The sequence below is a fragment of the Pseudophryne corroboree genome, chromosome 7, assembly GCF_028390025.1.
Source record: "Pseudophryne corroboree isolate aPseCor3 chromosome 7, aPseCor3.hap2, whole genome shotgun sequence".
NCBI classification, from domain to species: Eukaryota; Metazoa; Chordata; class Amphibia; order Anura; family Myobatrachidae; genus Pseudophryne; species Pseudophryne corroboree.
In genome coordinates, this window is record NC_086450.1 from 270,191,390 (window position 1) to 270,207,588 (window position 16,199).

The 16,199-nt window shown below is 43.4% G+C and overlaps 1 protein-coding gene across 1 annotated transcript in view; it reads left to right on the forward strand.

The window, feature by feature from the left end:
* The window catches only part of DNAH7 (dynein axonemal heavy chain 7), a 1,092,938-nt gene that overhangs the window by 422,437 nt on the left and 654,302 nt on the right, over positions 1-16,199 (forward strand). Inside the window, exon 19 of the mRNA XM_063934143.1 lies at positions 15,579-15,772. Within this exon, the coding sequence (XP_063790213.1) occupies positions 15,579-15,772 (194 nt within the window). The remainder of the gene's footprint in view (positions 1-15,578; positions 15,773-16,199) is intronic.

A 16,199-nucleotide genomic window follows, 5' to 3' on the forward strand; every position in this document is an offset into this window, starting at 1 on the left:
TCCACCCTTTGGCAGTCAACAATAACTGCCACCTTCTAAAACATTTCAAAAAGAGAAAAATATATGTCAGGGGTTAATACATTTCCATGGTTGGGTAAGGGAGGAGAGGAGAAGGTAGGAAAAAGGGTATGACCTAGTGAGATAGCAGAAGCATGTGTGTATGAATCCGTGCTTGGGGGTCATGTATCATCGTGCCGTACGTGTTTTAAATCAAGCTTCGAGGTATTGCGAAGTATACATTTGAATTCCTTCTTATCCCGTGGTACGGGTCTGTGGATGGGCTGTCAAACTTTGCCGAGCTCTTTTCGGCTTTGGTTGTAACAAAATGGGGGAGCACATTTTAGTTGATGATACATGAATGGGGGAGATATGTGATTGCTGATATCTGTGCCTGTATTCCCTATCGACTATGTGTGTCATTACCTGAGGGTTGTAGAAATGAAGAAAAGACATAATTACGGTAAATGCGGTGGTATTCTATGTCAGGTAAATGTACATTCGTCGATTGAGGTCTTGTTTGGTGTCTGTTGAATGCAGTCTTCTTTGTGCTTTTGCCCATAAGGTGCGAGCAAAAGCTGTCAATGTCCATAGATTTACAAAAGTGTTGGGCTAGCGTAATTTTAAAATTTCTAGGGAAACTGGGGATCCATGGCATAGTTCATCAAAAATCTGTGTATCAGGTTGTCAAAACTTCTTCTTTAATCCATCTGTTGTCTGTATATCGGCTCATCAAATTCCTCGTCCAAGTGGGTCTTTTTACCTTGGAGAAAACGGAAAAACAGGTGAAAGAAACGGACCGTAGAAATCGCATTTTCATCACATCATTGTTTCTACATTTGGGTCATAAATCAAATCCATTGGAATTACAGTTTCCTCACTCCTCAGACTCATTACCCTAGTACGACGATTGCACTTCATTAAAGCCTGACCGCATCTAAATATCAAACCAATTGATATGACAACACCTAAGATACATAGGAGAAACTTCCCAACATCCATTATGACTCCTTGAGCCCAGTCTCCTAAACCAGAGAACCAATTTCGCGGGTTCAACCATGACACCCAACCAGTCAGCTCATTACCTACAGCAGCAAGAGTGAGATTGTGTCTCCTGCGAAATTCCCACTTCAGTTGGAGAATATCGTCCATCTTTTGGTCTATGACCTCGACCGGATCCTCGGTGCTATTAGTAATATATGTGCAACATTTCACGCCGTATTGTGTTGCCAGTGTGACACAATATCCGTCTGTCACTGCTGTGAGGTAATTAAGAACCATTCTATGCTGTACCAGTTCTGTTTTATAAGCCTGAAGTTCTCTTCCAGTATACCTAAACGTGTCATCATACATTTCAGTGATATTATCTAACAAATTTGCAAGTGCGGATATGTATTTATAATTCAACACTCCTCTGGTGGTGCGAGTGATGTCTAACGCGATTAGAAACTGAATCCCGGTGGATTCATGGATCATGTCAGAGGCCGGATGCTCTGTTCTTTCTATCAGGTGCCGTTTAACTACGTGCTCGTAATGGGTGTGAGTATAAGGAGTTTGGGCAACACGGTGTATGTCTTTCATTTTGTCATGTGATACAGTCATTACTTCAGGCAGTACTTTTCCAATATAACACAATCCTTCAGAGTTTGGGGCAAGCCACTTATACGCCTTTCTCCCGCATATGAAATATGCATCATCGGGGAGAACATATGGGACGGAGTAGGACATAACCATATTACACACCTTCCATGTGAAATCTCCTAACCCTAATTCTTCCATCTGCTTAGTACACGTATCAGGTTGTACGATATGTGCACAGTATCCTGGTGATACTTCTCCAACTCTCGTAATCCTATTTCCTAAGGTATACCTATACCGGAAAGATTTTCCTCTACTGGCTATGTGGCGTATAAGCTCTGTATCTGTAGGCATTCTATCTGCTCTATGCGAAAAGGTCATGGTTTGATTACTCCATGACACTTCCCAATTTCCCGGCTTTCGGGGATTGGAGATGTTAAAACATAATAGGGACCTATCCACATGGTATTGGTGGAGCTTCAAACTAGGAGGGCTGGAGATATTAAACTTCCTGTCCACCGGTCTCCCACCACTTAACTCAAGTACCTCCCCTAACGTTAAAGGAAATGGTACTAGCCCTGATTTGCTATGACCTTGAGGTACTTGAGAGCATACCCAACAATCTGTTTTATTTAACACACTACCCACTAAGGAGTGATAGTCACTCAATGGATGCCGGTCCATATGGATATTAAAACTGGATTGGCATTTCTTTATGCACCCATCCTCAATGACATTGTTACAGAGCCGACAGATACAGTTTTCTTCAGCTAACAATCCTTCACAATTCCTTCTATGGTCAATGCTATCGGATCGTTTTCTGATACTCGCCTTTACTTGTTGGTTAAGTTGTTCTTGGAAAACTACGCCTCCATCTTTATCATCAGAACCCATTCCAGAACCTCTCTCGACCTCCATGGTACTCTCGCCGGAACAGACTGCTCTGGTCAACATCATGGTCAACAGGAAAATCCGGATCACAGTCTCTTGGGGCAAGTCCATCTTGTAGGAGGAAACGGAGAAGAATGAGAAGGGGGAAAAAATAATTTGAGGGAGAGGGGATGGGAAGTTGGAGAAAAGCAATAAAAGGGAACAGGGGATCGACAACTGCTTTTGGTCTTGTGATTTTCAATGCTCAGGTGCCGCCTCAATCCTCCTGGAACAGACACTCCAGTGATACAACCTCTACCGTCTGTTCCTTATCACGGGACCTCTCTGGATCAGCAACCTTCTTACAGTGGGACGAATGAACCCAAGTCTCTCTCTCAGCAACCTTCAATGCTGTAGTGCTAGTCAATAAGACCTGGTATGGTCCTTCCCATCTGTCAATAAGGCAACCTGAGCGTAGAAAATTCCGTATCATTACATAATCCCCAGGTTCAATGTCATGACAATTACTATCTGGTAAATCAGGAATCACTAACTTCAGATTATCATTTTGATTCCTTAACTGTTTACTCATGTTAATCAAGTATTTTACAGTCACTTCATTGTTACACTTCAAATCATCCTGAGGGTTAATCATAACATGCGGTTGTCGACCAAACAAGATTTCAAAGGGAGACAGATTAAGAGGGGACCTGGGAGTGGTTCTGATGCTGTACAGTACAATGGGTAAAGCTTCTGGCCATGTCAATCCTGTCTCTGCCATCACTTTACTCAGTTTATTTTTAATAGTGCTGTTCACTCTTTCCACTTTCGCACTCGCTTGTGGACGGTATGGAGTGTGCAGCTTGCTATCAATTCCCATCAATTTACACATTCCTTGAAAGACATCACCTGTAAAATGGGTACCCCTATCACTTTCGATAATTCTAGGGATACCATATCTACATACAAATTCCTGCACAATTTTCTTAGCAGTAAACATAGCGGTATTTGTGGCCGCCGGAAATGCTTCGACCCAATTTGAGAAAACATCTATACAAACAAGTACATATTTCAAATTTCGACAAGGGGGTAATTGTATAAAGTCAATCTGTATTACCTGGAAAGGGCCGCCGGCAGGTGGGATATGAGATGGTTCTGTAGGTATTGCCTTTCCGATGTTCTTTCTCAAACAGGTAAGGCATGACATTGCTCTTTTACTCGCATGAGATGAAAATCCTGGGGCACACCAATATGCTCTTACCAACTTGCACATCCCTTCCTTACCCAGATGAGTCAGCCCGTGAGCTGCCTCAGCTAAACATGGAAGGTATGCTCTGGGGGCCACTGGTTTACCGTGTCCATCCGTCCAGAGTCCTGAGGACTCCTGGCCATATCCTTTTGCCTTCCAGACTGCCTTTTCCTGTGTGGAACACAAATTTTGCATCTCACACAACTTCTGTGTGTTGATGGTATTAAATACCATCAGTTGTGTGGTGTCTGTCTGTCTGGGGGTACCAGCTGCTAACTTAGCAGCTTCGTCTGCTCGGCTGTTACCAAGTGATACTGGGTCTTGGCTATATGTGTGTGCTTTACATTTGATAACAGCCACTCTGTCGGGTTCCTGTATCGCTGTTAGAAGCCTTTTTATGTGAGCTGCATGCGCTATCGGTGTACCAGCTGCCGTCATGAAATTTCTGAGGCGCCATAGGGCTCCGAAATCATGGACTACCCCGAATGCGTATCTAGAGTCGGTGTAGATATTGGCTGATTTGCCCTTAGCCAATTCACATGCTCTGGTTAGGGCGACCAGTTCAGCAACCTGGGCTGAGTGAGGTGGGCCTAGCGGTTCCGCTTCTATGGTGCCTTGGTCATCTACGACTGCGTATCCAGTACACAAGTCTCCCGAGTCTGACTGTCTATGACAACTACCGTCCGTGTAGAACGTAAGTTCTACATCTTCCAGTGGGTTGTCACTGATGTCAGGCCTTGCGGTAAAATTTTGGGTCAAATATTCCATACAATCATGTGTGTCTTCCTTTGTATTAAATCCTCCTTCCCCACCACTCTCATCCTCCACCCTTTGTGCCTGTCCAGGCACACCTGGGAGATATGTTGCAGGATTTAATGCACTGCATCTCCTTATGGTGATGTTTACGGGGGCCATTAGTGCCAATTCCCATCTTGTAAACCGCGCTGATGAGACGTGCCTGGTTTGGGCAGAATTCAGCAAGGCTGACACTGCATGTGGTGTATGAATTGTGAGGTTGTGACCTAGCACGACATCTTCGCTTTTCGTTACTAGCAATGCTATCGCAGCAACGCTTCGCAGGCATGTGGGGAGGGATCGCGCTACCATGTCTAGCTGAGCGCTGTAATAGGCTACTGGCCTGCTGGCATCACCGTGCTTTTGGGTTAGTACGCCTGCCGCGCAACCAGCACTTTCTGTTCCGTATAGTTCAAAGGGTTTCCCATAGTCTGGCATACCTAATGCTGGTGCCTGCGTTAGGCACTGTTTAAGTCTCTCAAATGCTGTCTCAGACTCGTCTGTATGCGAAATCCGATCAGGTTTGTTTGAGGAGACCATCTCCTGCAAGGGTAATGCTAGAATGGAAAACCCTGGGATCCAGTTACGGCAATACCCACACATTCCTAAAAACGTTCTGATCTGTTGCTGGGTTTGTGGCAGAGTCATGTCTCTAATTGCTTGAATTCTATCAGCGGTCAGGTGTCTCAGTCCTTGTGTTAGACAGTGTCCCAAATATTTTACCTTAGTTTGGCATAATTGTAACTTGTCTTTGGAAACCTTGTGTCCTGTGTCTGAAAGATGAAACAGGAGCTGTTTCGTATCCTTCAGGGATGCTTCCAATGAATCAGAACACAGTAGTAGATCATCCACGTACTGTATTAATACTGATCCACTCTCTGGTTGGAAAGACTGTAAACAATCATGCAAAGCCTGGGAAAATATACTTGGACTATCTATGAATCCTTGTGGTAATCGAGTCCATGTGTATTGGACTCCTCTGTATGTAAATGCAAACAAATATTGGCTGTCAGGGTGCAGAGGTACCGAAAAGAAAGCGGAGCAGAGGTCAATAACAGTGAAAAATTTCGCAGTGGGAGGGATTTGCATTAGGATGACAGCTGGATTTGGCACTACGGGGAACTGACTCTCAACTATTTTGTTAATCCCCTTTAGATCCTGCACTAGCCGGTAACCCCTCCCCCCACTCTTTTTCACAGGGAAGATGGGACTATTGGCAGTGCTGGACGTTCTTACCAGAATGCCCTGTTGTAGCAAGCGCTCTATTACTGGGTAAACTCCTAACTCCACCTCTGGCTTCAGAGGGTACTGTGGGATTTTTGGAGCTATCCTACCATCTTTTACTTGTACAACTACCGGAGCTACGTTTGCCATTAATCCAGTGTCCTGTCCATCTTTAGTCCAAAGTGACTCTGGTATCTGAGATGTCATTTCTTCTACTTGGGAGGGAGTCCTATTTGTCATAATGGTATGTGACATTAATTTTGATGGGGAGTCTAACATGTCTCGCACTTCCTGAGCGTGATTCTCAGGTATGTCCAAGAATACACCTTCAGGAGTACAATAAATGACGCACCCCATTTTACACAGTAAGTCTCTACCCAGGAGATTAGTCGGTGCCGATGCAGCCAGCAAAAAGGAATGCTTGGTATGTAAAGGCCCTATTGTAATCTCGGCTGGTTTGCTAACAGGGTAGTGCTGGACTACTCCCGTTACCCCTATGGCTGGAATTGTCTTACCAGTGGTTCTCATGCCCACTGTCGAATTTATCACTGATTTGGCCGCCCCTGTATCTACAAGAAAGTTTAATGATTTACCAGCTACATTGATTGCAATTTCTGGTTCACTCCCAAGACTTGCAATCAATTTTACTGGCTGCAGATTACAGGTATGGCCACACCCCTATTGGGTATGGTGACCTCCCTGAATCCCGCTGGCAGCAACTACTTGTGATGGAGTAAATTGGGAGCTACCAGAGGCTTGCCAGTCTCTGTTCGGGGGATATCTTTTTGTTTCCCCTGCATGTGGCTCATAACTCCGTTTCTGCGGACCCTGATCCCAATGTCGTGTGTCGTGTCGTTGTCTAGGGGGTTGATAAGATTTTTGTATATTTCTCGATCTACAGTCTCGTGCAAAGTGTCCCTGTTTGTGACAAGAATAACATGTTACCACATTTGACTTACCCACAGGGTTTGGTGATATTAACACAGGCTGTTTTGTGGTCAAGGCCTGTATACTTACTGCCATTAACTTATCACCTTGTTGTTCCCTGTGTCTGGTGATATTCCGGTCGTGATCAATAGCAGCCTCTCTCAAAGTAGCCACAGACAGACCTCGCCAACATGGTTGTGTGGTCTGTACCCTAGTCTTTAATGATTCTTTTAAACCATCCATCAGTACCGATACTGCTACTTCTCGATGGTTTATGTTTGTTTTAATGTCCTCTATGCCTGTGTATTTGGCCATCTCTAATAATGCTCTGTGAAAATATTCTGCAGCAGTTTCTGACTCTTTCTGTCTAATGGAGAAAATCTTGTTCCACTTAACTACCGCTGGGAAATACTCTTTTAACTGTAAACTTATTCTTTTTACGTTGTCTTTGTTGTACACATCTGTAAGAGGTACATCCTGATCTAATCCACAGTCAGCTAAAAATTGAGTTGCGTCAACATTGGAGGGTAAACATGCTCTCAGCAATATCTGCCAGTCTTTGTTGTTGGGCTCTACCGTGTTACCTAGGTCTCTGATGTATTTTTGGCTGGCAACTAAGTCTTTTCTAGGGTCAGGGAATTCAGACACTATGGTCCTTAATTCCATTCGGGAAAATGGGCTATACATGGCAATGTTCCTAACAGGAGTGACTCCTGAAGTGTCTGTTTTCCCATTTGGAACTACTATTACCTTAACAGGATTAACTCTAACAACCTCATTCTGTGTAGATTCTACAGGCTGTGGTGAAATAGTTTCAGCATAGTGTATGGTGCCGTACTTACCCGTTGATACGACCTCACCTATCCCTCCGCTAGGGGCCTTTGTTACTAATCTCGGGGGTGGAGCTGTGCCTACTGTGGTCTCTGCTATGGTGGCTGCTAGAGAGAGCGCTGAAATTGTTGCCGATTCATCCTCTTGATCACACTCCTGAGGAAAGTTCAAAACAGGGTACAACTTGCACGCGTTACTACTTGCATTGGTTAATTGGTTAACATTATCTTTAACATTTACACAGTTGCTAAGTGTTTGTTTGTTACACCTTAGTGCGTCATTCTCCGCAACCAATTTCTCCCCTGATATGTATGGTGGCGGTGGGGCCGTGGCTATCAGTTTCCTGATCGAGCCAGATCCCGCCGCCTGAGCCAATCCTCTCTGTATGTCACCCTCCTGTTGCCACAACTGCAAATAATCATAATGCTTGATTCGTCTCTTTGCTGATTTAATGAGACATATCCTTCTCCTTAAATTCGTTAACACTTCTGTGCTGAAGCTACCTACTCTTGGGAATTTCTCCCCGTCATGTACTGTCATTCTCTCCCATTCATCACATAAAGCTTCTGTGTGACTTCCGTACTTTTCACACATTACGTACCTTGCCGACCCGACTGGTCGGTTTATGGAATCAACCCGAACCGAGGTTGATCGCCCCCTTCCTGAACAACTGGCCCCCATAATTTGCAGGTGTTACGGACCCTTACAAAAAACCAAGATATTCACGATAGGTTGACGGTAAGGTTTACCGAGCACCTTACTCACTCTGCCCACGCCGACCAATACGACCTGATCACACCGATATGGTGCTGGCGTACTCGACCCAGGGCACCTATTTAACCTTTGTTTACTGGAACATGCGAGGGATATCCGCAGAACACTTACTCTTTCCAGTAAAGGTGAGGTTGTTGGATAATTCCTGAGTGACCAGCGAACTTCCCTTTGTAAAAATAAAAAATTACACAAATCACGTCAGAATGTACAAATAGCGTTTATGACCTTCGTACACAAATAGTACCGGTCAGGTTTACTAATGCACACAATTACGTGCGGTACAATCGTTCAGCACATAAGCAACTAATCTTATGTACGGAGCGACCAGTGGAATCGAAAATTGCGGCTGCGAATTCCTTCAGCAAGAGCTTGTATGGCCTATATGGGTGTTGCACCAACCCTTTTAGGTGTTGTGCCTGTGGACTGTATAGCGGACTTCCTTGTCTGCTGTACCTGAACCTGCTGGTCTGCTATGACCTCCTGGTCTGTTACAGTCTGCTATGACCTCCTGGTCTGTTACAGTATGACCTCCTAATGCTCAAATTTTATGTTTAACCAAGGATGCCTCCCTAGCCACCGTGCATGTCACTTACACGTATGTACCTCACGAGAACTCGATGGTTTCTTTTGGTTCAACCTCAAAATTGTATGTAAAAACACTCACTCACCACATGTACACTTTTGTTTCTATTTCTATTTCTGCGCAGAAATTTCTCTTTAGACCAGATGTGTTACAAATTAGGAGAAGGATCTGTTAATTTAAATTTGGAATGTTAAAATAAATTTTCGCTATTTATCGCCTGTTGCGTTATTTATCGCGTGTTGTTTGAGTTACGTGGGCGTACCCAGACGCTCCGTTGCGTAATTTACGCTGCGTGCGTTGGCCTTTGCGTACGCGAGTCTCTCCCTTTGTTAGAGACACGTGTACACCAGTCTTTGTCTACCGTAACACAACTAACACGTTTTATCAATGTAGATGATCCTTGATCATCTACCAAACACCACACCAATCTCTCTTTATACCTTTAGGTAGAGTTGCGTGTGCGCTTTACACTTTATCCCTTTACTTTTACACTTTAACTATGGAATAGCGACAAATCTCTCTTAGTACGTTTATCAATTATACAATGGCAAACAGGAGAGTGATATATGAAAATACACGAATGAAAAGAAATGCAGATATGCGTGCGTGTGTACGCAAGACAGAAATAAACAGTTTTAAAAAGACACTATCGTTTTGTTCTTACCTCCGGTCCCGGATTCCTTCAGCATCCTTTACTAAGCGAAGCAGACGCTTATCCAAACAGCACTGCGAGGAATATGACCTCCCGCCCTTTGCTGCTGGATAATGTCTGCTGAAATTACCTAGTGCAGATATGTGAAGGACGGGCGAGCCGCCAATTGATAAAGCTGGATATTTATCGTATATAAAACCCTTTGTGAGGTCTAAGAACACTGTACGCTATTTACGTATGAAGTACCGTAAGGGTACGCTCGTTGCGTAACAATCGCTTAGCCGTAGTCGAGACGCTCAAGCGTCACGTTCGCTCACGGCCAAGAGATCACAGGCAGGCACGTTATTGGCTGCCGACTAACGTAATGATTCGCTATAGCGTAGCGGACGCTCGGGACCACGAGGAAATCACCAGCGGCGCTGACGCTCACAATGTTAAACCTTTAAATCTAAACCATAAACAGTATAATATGCTGTAAAACCTTTTGTGTAGAAATAGGGTGTAGATGCAACCTAGTGTAACCTTATTAACTTAAAAGCTGTTTGAGCGTTACCGACGCTCTGAGAATACTTAGCACTATAAGAAATACACAGATACCGTGCTTAGGGTCCAACGCCTAATATATATATTATGAATGATATACTTGCAAAAGAATTAACACAATACAAGTCATACACTACTATATAACATAGACTACCTAACCAGATAACTACACAGGAAATACAATACAATACAATTACGTTTTAAGGGAAAATAAGAGAGAAAGAGGAGAAGAGAGAGAGAGAGAGAGATTGGCCCACAATAACAGTAAGAACAATATGGCTGCGGAGAAAACTTACGCACAAAGGAAACGATCGCATGCGCCTCTGGACATCCAGCTCCCGATTTTCAGCAATGATAACCGTTGAAGAGTGAGAGCTGGATGTGATCGGCTTGTCTATTTATGCCCCACACACAATACAATTCAATGGTCCCTACAATCTCATTGTTCATTGGACACAGGAATTCCTCCTCGCATTATAACAAAAGGTCATAGGTTGATTCATACAGGTGGGCCGTGACTATTTCCAACAGCTCAGGTGGGAGGGAAACTGGGTTTCCCGCCGCATGGATAAGTAAGTGCAAATACAGTAAATGTTCATAAACTTCTTATGTCCATAACTATTCGCACGAGCGATTAATCCGCTTCAAACCAACACCGGAATATTGCTAATTAAATACTCTTCCGATGGGTACTAAACACCACTGTATTACTCCTGTCTGACCCGTCGTATCAAACAAAGAGGGATTTCTCTGTTCATGAACATTCTATATTAACCAAACTTTCAGGATCTATCAAAGGGACCATGATCTACAAAATACATTATATAGTGGAAATATGTAATGATTGAGTCGCACGCTACGATCACATAAACTCTACCGTAAATACGCATACCGTGCGCCTGCGGGTGCCCGCGACTGTGAGTATGCGCACGTACGGGAGAGCGTACGCATGCGCAGCACGGACCTGTGTGAGGTGCAAATATGGTAGTGTGCCATAATAATAGAAATATATAGTAGTAATATAGTCCCATATTACAGTAGAAATATATAGTAATGTCCCATAATAATAGAAATATATAGTAGTGTCCACATTATAATAGAAATATATAGTAATGACCCGTAATAATAGAAATATATATTAGTGTCCCATATTACAGTAGAAATATACAGTAATGCTCCATAATAATAGAAATATATAGCAGTGTCCCAAATCACAATAGAAATATATAGTAATGCCCCATAATAATAGAAATATATTGTAGTGTCCCATATCACAATAGAAATATATAGTAATGCCCCCATAATAATACTGCCGAACACCATGGTCTTGCTGCTCGGCAGCATGGCCGTCTTTTTTTTATGGGCTCAATGGACACTTGCCCAAGGGGTCCCAGGAGACTAAGGGGGACATTTACTAAGCAGTGATAAGAGCAGAGAAGTGAGCCAGTGGAGAAATTGCCCCATCAACCAATCAGCAGCTCTGTATAATTTTATAGTATGCAAATTATAGATGTTACTTCAGTGCTGATTGGTTGTCATGGGCACTTCTCCACTGGTTCACTTCTCCACTCTTATCACTGCTTAGTAAATGTCCCTCTTAGGGCCCAAAGCAGATAGCCAAGGGTCCCCTTTTTCCAGGGGTACCAGATTTTTGAAAATTGGCCCTGGGTAACTGAGATATCTGACTTCTAAGCAGTGGTCCCTATCTGAGCCTGTTAATTGCCCTTCCCAGTCAGATATCTAGGGCTTTGTCTAACTAAAAGCTGGGACTCTCCCCTTTCGGTGGACACTGGCACCTTGTTTCTACTCTGCCCAGAACCAGAGATATCAGCCTTCCAGCAGCTGGTCCTTGCTCCAGCTCTACACGCCGGGTATGCAGTTTTATATATTCGTAGGCGGATTGCTCTGGTTCCTGAAGTCTGATCCCCAAGTCCCCAGTACCTCCTGAAAGGTGAGACTCTCTAGTTTTTTTTTATCCCATTAAAAGCTAAGAAATCTATTTCCAAGAACTGAAGATATTTGCAGTCAAACAATCTGCCCTCCCACTGGAAAATTATGAATATTAAGGCCACTCCACTATCCACCCCTCCCCAGTGTATTAAACCCTGCCCTACCACCTTGTAAGTCATGTACCAAGGCCCCTTTATTCAGCCCAATGCCCGCTTCTACAGTTTAATGTTCTCCCTCCCGCCCCATCTCCCACTATCTGTGCAGTAAAGGAGTAATTGGCAGAAATTACTGCTCCAGGTCCTACATACTGAGCGGAAGATAGAACACCCCCAACCACCGGCAGGACATCAAAGCTGCTGCTGATATCACCTCCTACCCCTACCGCTGCAGGATGGGTAGGAGCCCCAGTGCATTGCTTTGCCCAGGGGCCTACACTGCTGTTGTCCCTGCTTGGCAGAGTATTATAATTGGGGTTATAGCAGGCACAGATGCAAGGTGTGAAGTGGGTGGTACTGCGTACCTGCTGCCGAATTCTTAAGGGTACTCCGTACCCGAGCGTACCTGCATACCTACACCGCTGGTACTTATTCAGTGTGGTCACTCACATCTAGCTCCGCAGTGACCCGTCTTCTTACTGCTCTCTCCTTAGTCACATGTGTCTTTCCCTGCTCCACAGCAAGCTGCATGCTACTTCCTTGATCTCACCCTATTGGTCCAGTGGGCGGAGCTGCAACTAACTGGTTGCTAGGCTGCGTCTTTAAGGAGTGTAGTCCAGTGTCGGTGACACGGCCAGCTGGTTGCAGCTGGCGGCCTGGCCAATACACACTGCTGCCCAGGCAGCGGGTACTCCAGTCCCAGTAGTAGACCCTGATGGTGGCCCTGGCCTGGTGGGTGGCACAGCCAGGCGGCGCCCCTGGCGAGTGCCATCCTGGCCAATGGCTAGATACACCACTGGGTACAATATTGTGCAAATGTTTTAGGCAGGTGTAGAAAAATTGCTGCAAAGTAAGAATGCTTTCAAAAATAGTGTTAAGAGTTTATTTTAATCAAGTACTAAAATGCAAAGTGAATGAACAGAAGAAAAATCTAAATCAAATCAATATTTGGTGTGACCTCCCTTTTTCCTTGAAAGCAGCAATTCTTCTAGGTACACTTGCACAAAGTCAAGGATTATGGAGAATTGTAGTCAGGTGTATGATTAGCCAATCATACCAAACATGTGATAATGATCATCATTTTCATATGTAGGTTGAAACACATTAATTAACTGAAACAGAAACAGATGTGTAGGAGGCTTAAAACTGAGTGAGGAACAGCCAAACTTTGCTACAAAGGTGAGGTTGTGGATGACGTTTCATGTCACAGGCAATACACCATGGCAAGACTGAGCACAGCAAGAAGATACAGGGTAGTTATACTGCATCAGCAAAGTTTCTCCCAGTTAAAGATTTCAAAGCAGACTGAGGGTTTAAGATGTACTGTTGAAGCTCTTTTGAAGAAGCACAAAGAAACGGGCAACGTTGAGGGCCGTAAACGCAATGGTCGGCTAAAGAAACATAGTGCATCAGATGAACGATACATAAAGCTTACTTCCCTTCAAAATCGGAAAATGTACAGCAGTGCCATCAGCTCAGGACTGGCAAAAACCAGTGTGACCTAAGTACACCCGTCTACTGTTCAGAGAAATCTGGCCAGAAGTGGTCTTCATGTAAGAATTGCGGCCAAAAATCCAAACCTTTGAAGTGGAAATAAGTAGAAGCAACTCAACTATACATGAAAACATAGGAACTGTGGTGCAGAAAAATGGTAGCAGGTGCTCTGGACTGATGAGTCAAAATTTGAAATATTTGGCTGTAATAGAAGGCATTTTGTTTGCCGAAGGGCTGAAGAGTGGTACAATAGTGTCTGCAGGCAACAGTGAAGCATGGTGTAGGTTCCTTGCAAGTTTGTTGCTGCATTTCAGCAAATGGAGTTGGGGATTTGGTCAGGATTAATGGTGTCCTCAATGCTGAGAAATACAGACAGGTACTAAAACATCATGCAATACCATCAGGGCTCCAAATTTATTCTGCAGCAGGACAACGGCCCTAAATATACAGCCAATGTCATTAAGAACTATCTTCAGCGTAAAGAACAAAAAGGAGTCCTGGAAGTGATGATATGGTCCCCACAGATCCCTGATCTCAACATCATTGAGTTTGTCTGGGATTACATGAAGAAACAAAAGGATTTGAGCAAGCCTACATCCACAGAAGATCTGTGGTTAGTTCTCCAAGATGATTGGAACAACCTCCCTGCAGATTTCCTTCAAAAACCAGGAAAATTGATGCTGTTTTGAAGGCAAAGGGTGGACACACCACTTATTGATTTGATTAAGATTTAGATTTAGATTTCTGTTCATTCAAGTGTCATTTTGTTGATAAAAATAAAATATTAACACTTAAAAGCCTGAATAAAGTGAATCCAATAAATTGTGTTAAGAAAGTGTGTGAGGTGGGTGCGTTTTTTCAAATTATTAAGGTAATTTCAGGCACTACTGAACGCATGCCTGATAAAACATTATCTCCAATTTTATGGTGTACTAATGTAAAACTCCTCGTTCGCAAGGTGATTGACAGGAAGAAGCCGTTTGAGGGTGGCAACTGAGCGTTTACTGGTAGTGGTTGTAAAAACGCAGGCATTACCAAGCGTTTTCAGGGAGGGTGTCTGACGTCGGCTTCGGCCCCGATCAGCCTGATTCAATCACACTGGAAGAGTAAGTCCTGGGCTGTGCTGAGACTGCACACACAGCTCAGCTACACATGCGATCGCAGGACAGCAAAATTAGCAGCCCAGCGATCAGATCTGAATTAGACCCTTAATCCCTTGCCAAGTCAAACTTTCTACCAGTCTCATCATCTTCACCCGAGCATTGAAGCCACACCTTTTCATGATAGCCTCCTATTTATTAGCCCTAAATCTCCACTTAGTTCTCCAGGAGCATCTTTCCTCTTGTTCTTCCCCTAGCACTATCCATGCCACATGAGCTCCTTATATTTGGTCTCCAAGTCAATTTGGGGACTCTGATACTGTAAGCTCTTAAATTGGATACAACCCGATTGTGTACCTCATTGCTTTCCCCTTTCTGTGTCCACCACTTGCTCTACAAGATACAACGAGATATCAGTTTACATTGTATTGTACTTATGATATGTCAAGTTACACTGTTACTATGTATATTCCTTTTACAAGGCTGCGGGCATACATAAAAATAATAATGATTTTAGCTATCCAATATATTAATTTGCTTGTTTCAATTTCAAATGTTATTAATGTTTATGCCTAGCGTTGTCGATGTTACAAATAGCAAGTAAATTACTTATAGTGCTTAATTTCACTTAAATTTACTATAGTGATACAAATTGTCTGTTAACTTTGTATTTGACTATATTCATTTATATAGATTGTAGTTGATTGGCCACCGCACTGCACCACCCAGTGAGCAGGCTGTAGCACATTTTAGGTACACGCAACATAGGGGTTGAGTGCAGTAGATGCTTGAATATTTCTTGTTGCAATTTCAGTTCAGAATAACATTGTAAGATTCTTTTTTTGTATTTTTACAGGATAAGCACGTCCTTTCCGTTGTGATGATTGACAAAATGCTTGAGAAGTTCAAAAAGTCAAATGAGTTTTTGGAGCTCATATTAAAGGGACTTAATGACTACCTGGAAAAAAAACGATTGTTTTTCCCTCGATTTTTTTTCTTATCTAATGATGAACTCCTTGAGATTTTATCAGAGACAAAGGATCCAACCAGGTTAGTTCTGTTATACATGATACAGTGTTCATTTAAAAAGGAAAATTAGTAATTAGATCCAGTGGTGCTCATGAGGATTTTCTTGTGGCTGCTAATAAGGCCATGAACAACTCTGGGTTATGGAAACTTTAGACGAAATTATACTGTTAGGCCACTCCATTATTATATCACAACCATCATAACATCATGCTACAGTATGTAACTAGTATATAGGGGTATCACAGAGGAGCAGCCAATTTTCCAATATTTCTACCAATCCCAGAACTGACTCCTTCCGGGCGCCTTCTTGCTGTAGGTCTTCAGTATACTCAACAGTGTTTACTATGGCCAAAGAGAAGTTCATACAGATGTGTCCTCCTTCATCTTGCCTCAAAACGGCACGTTTTTTGCATACAAAATGGTACATTCACTGTAGCGTACCATTTTG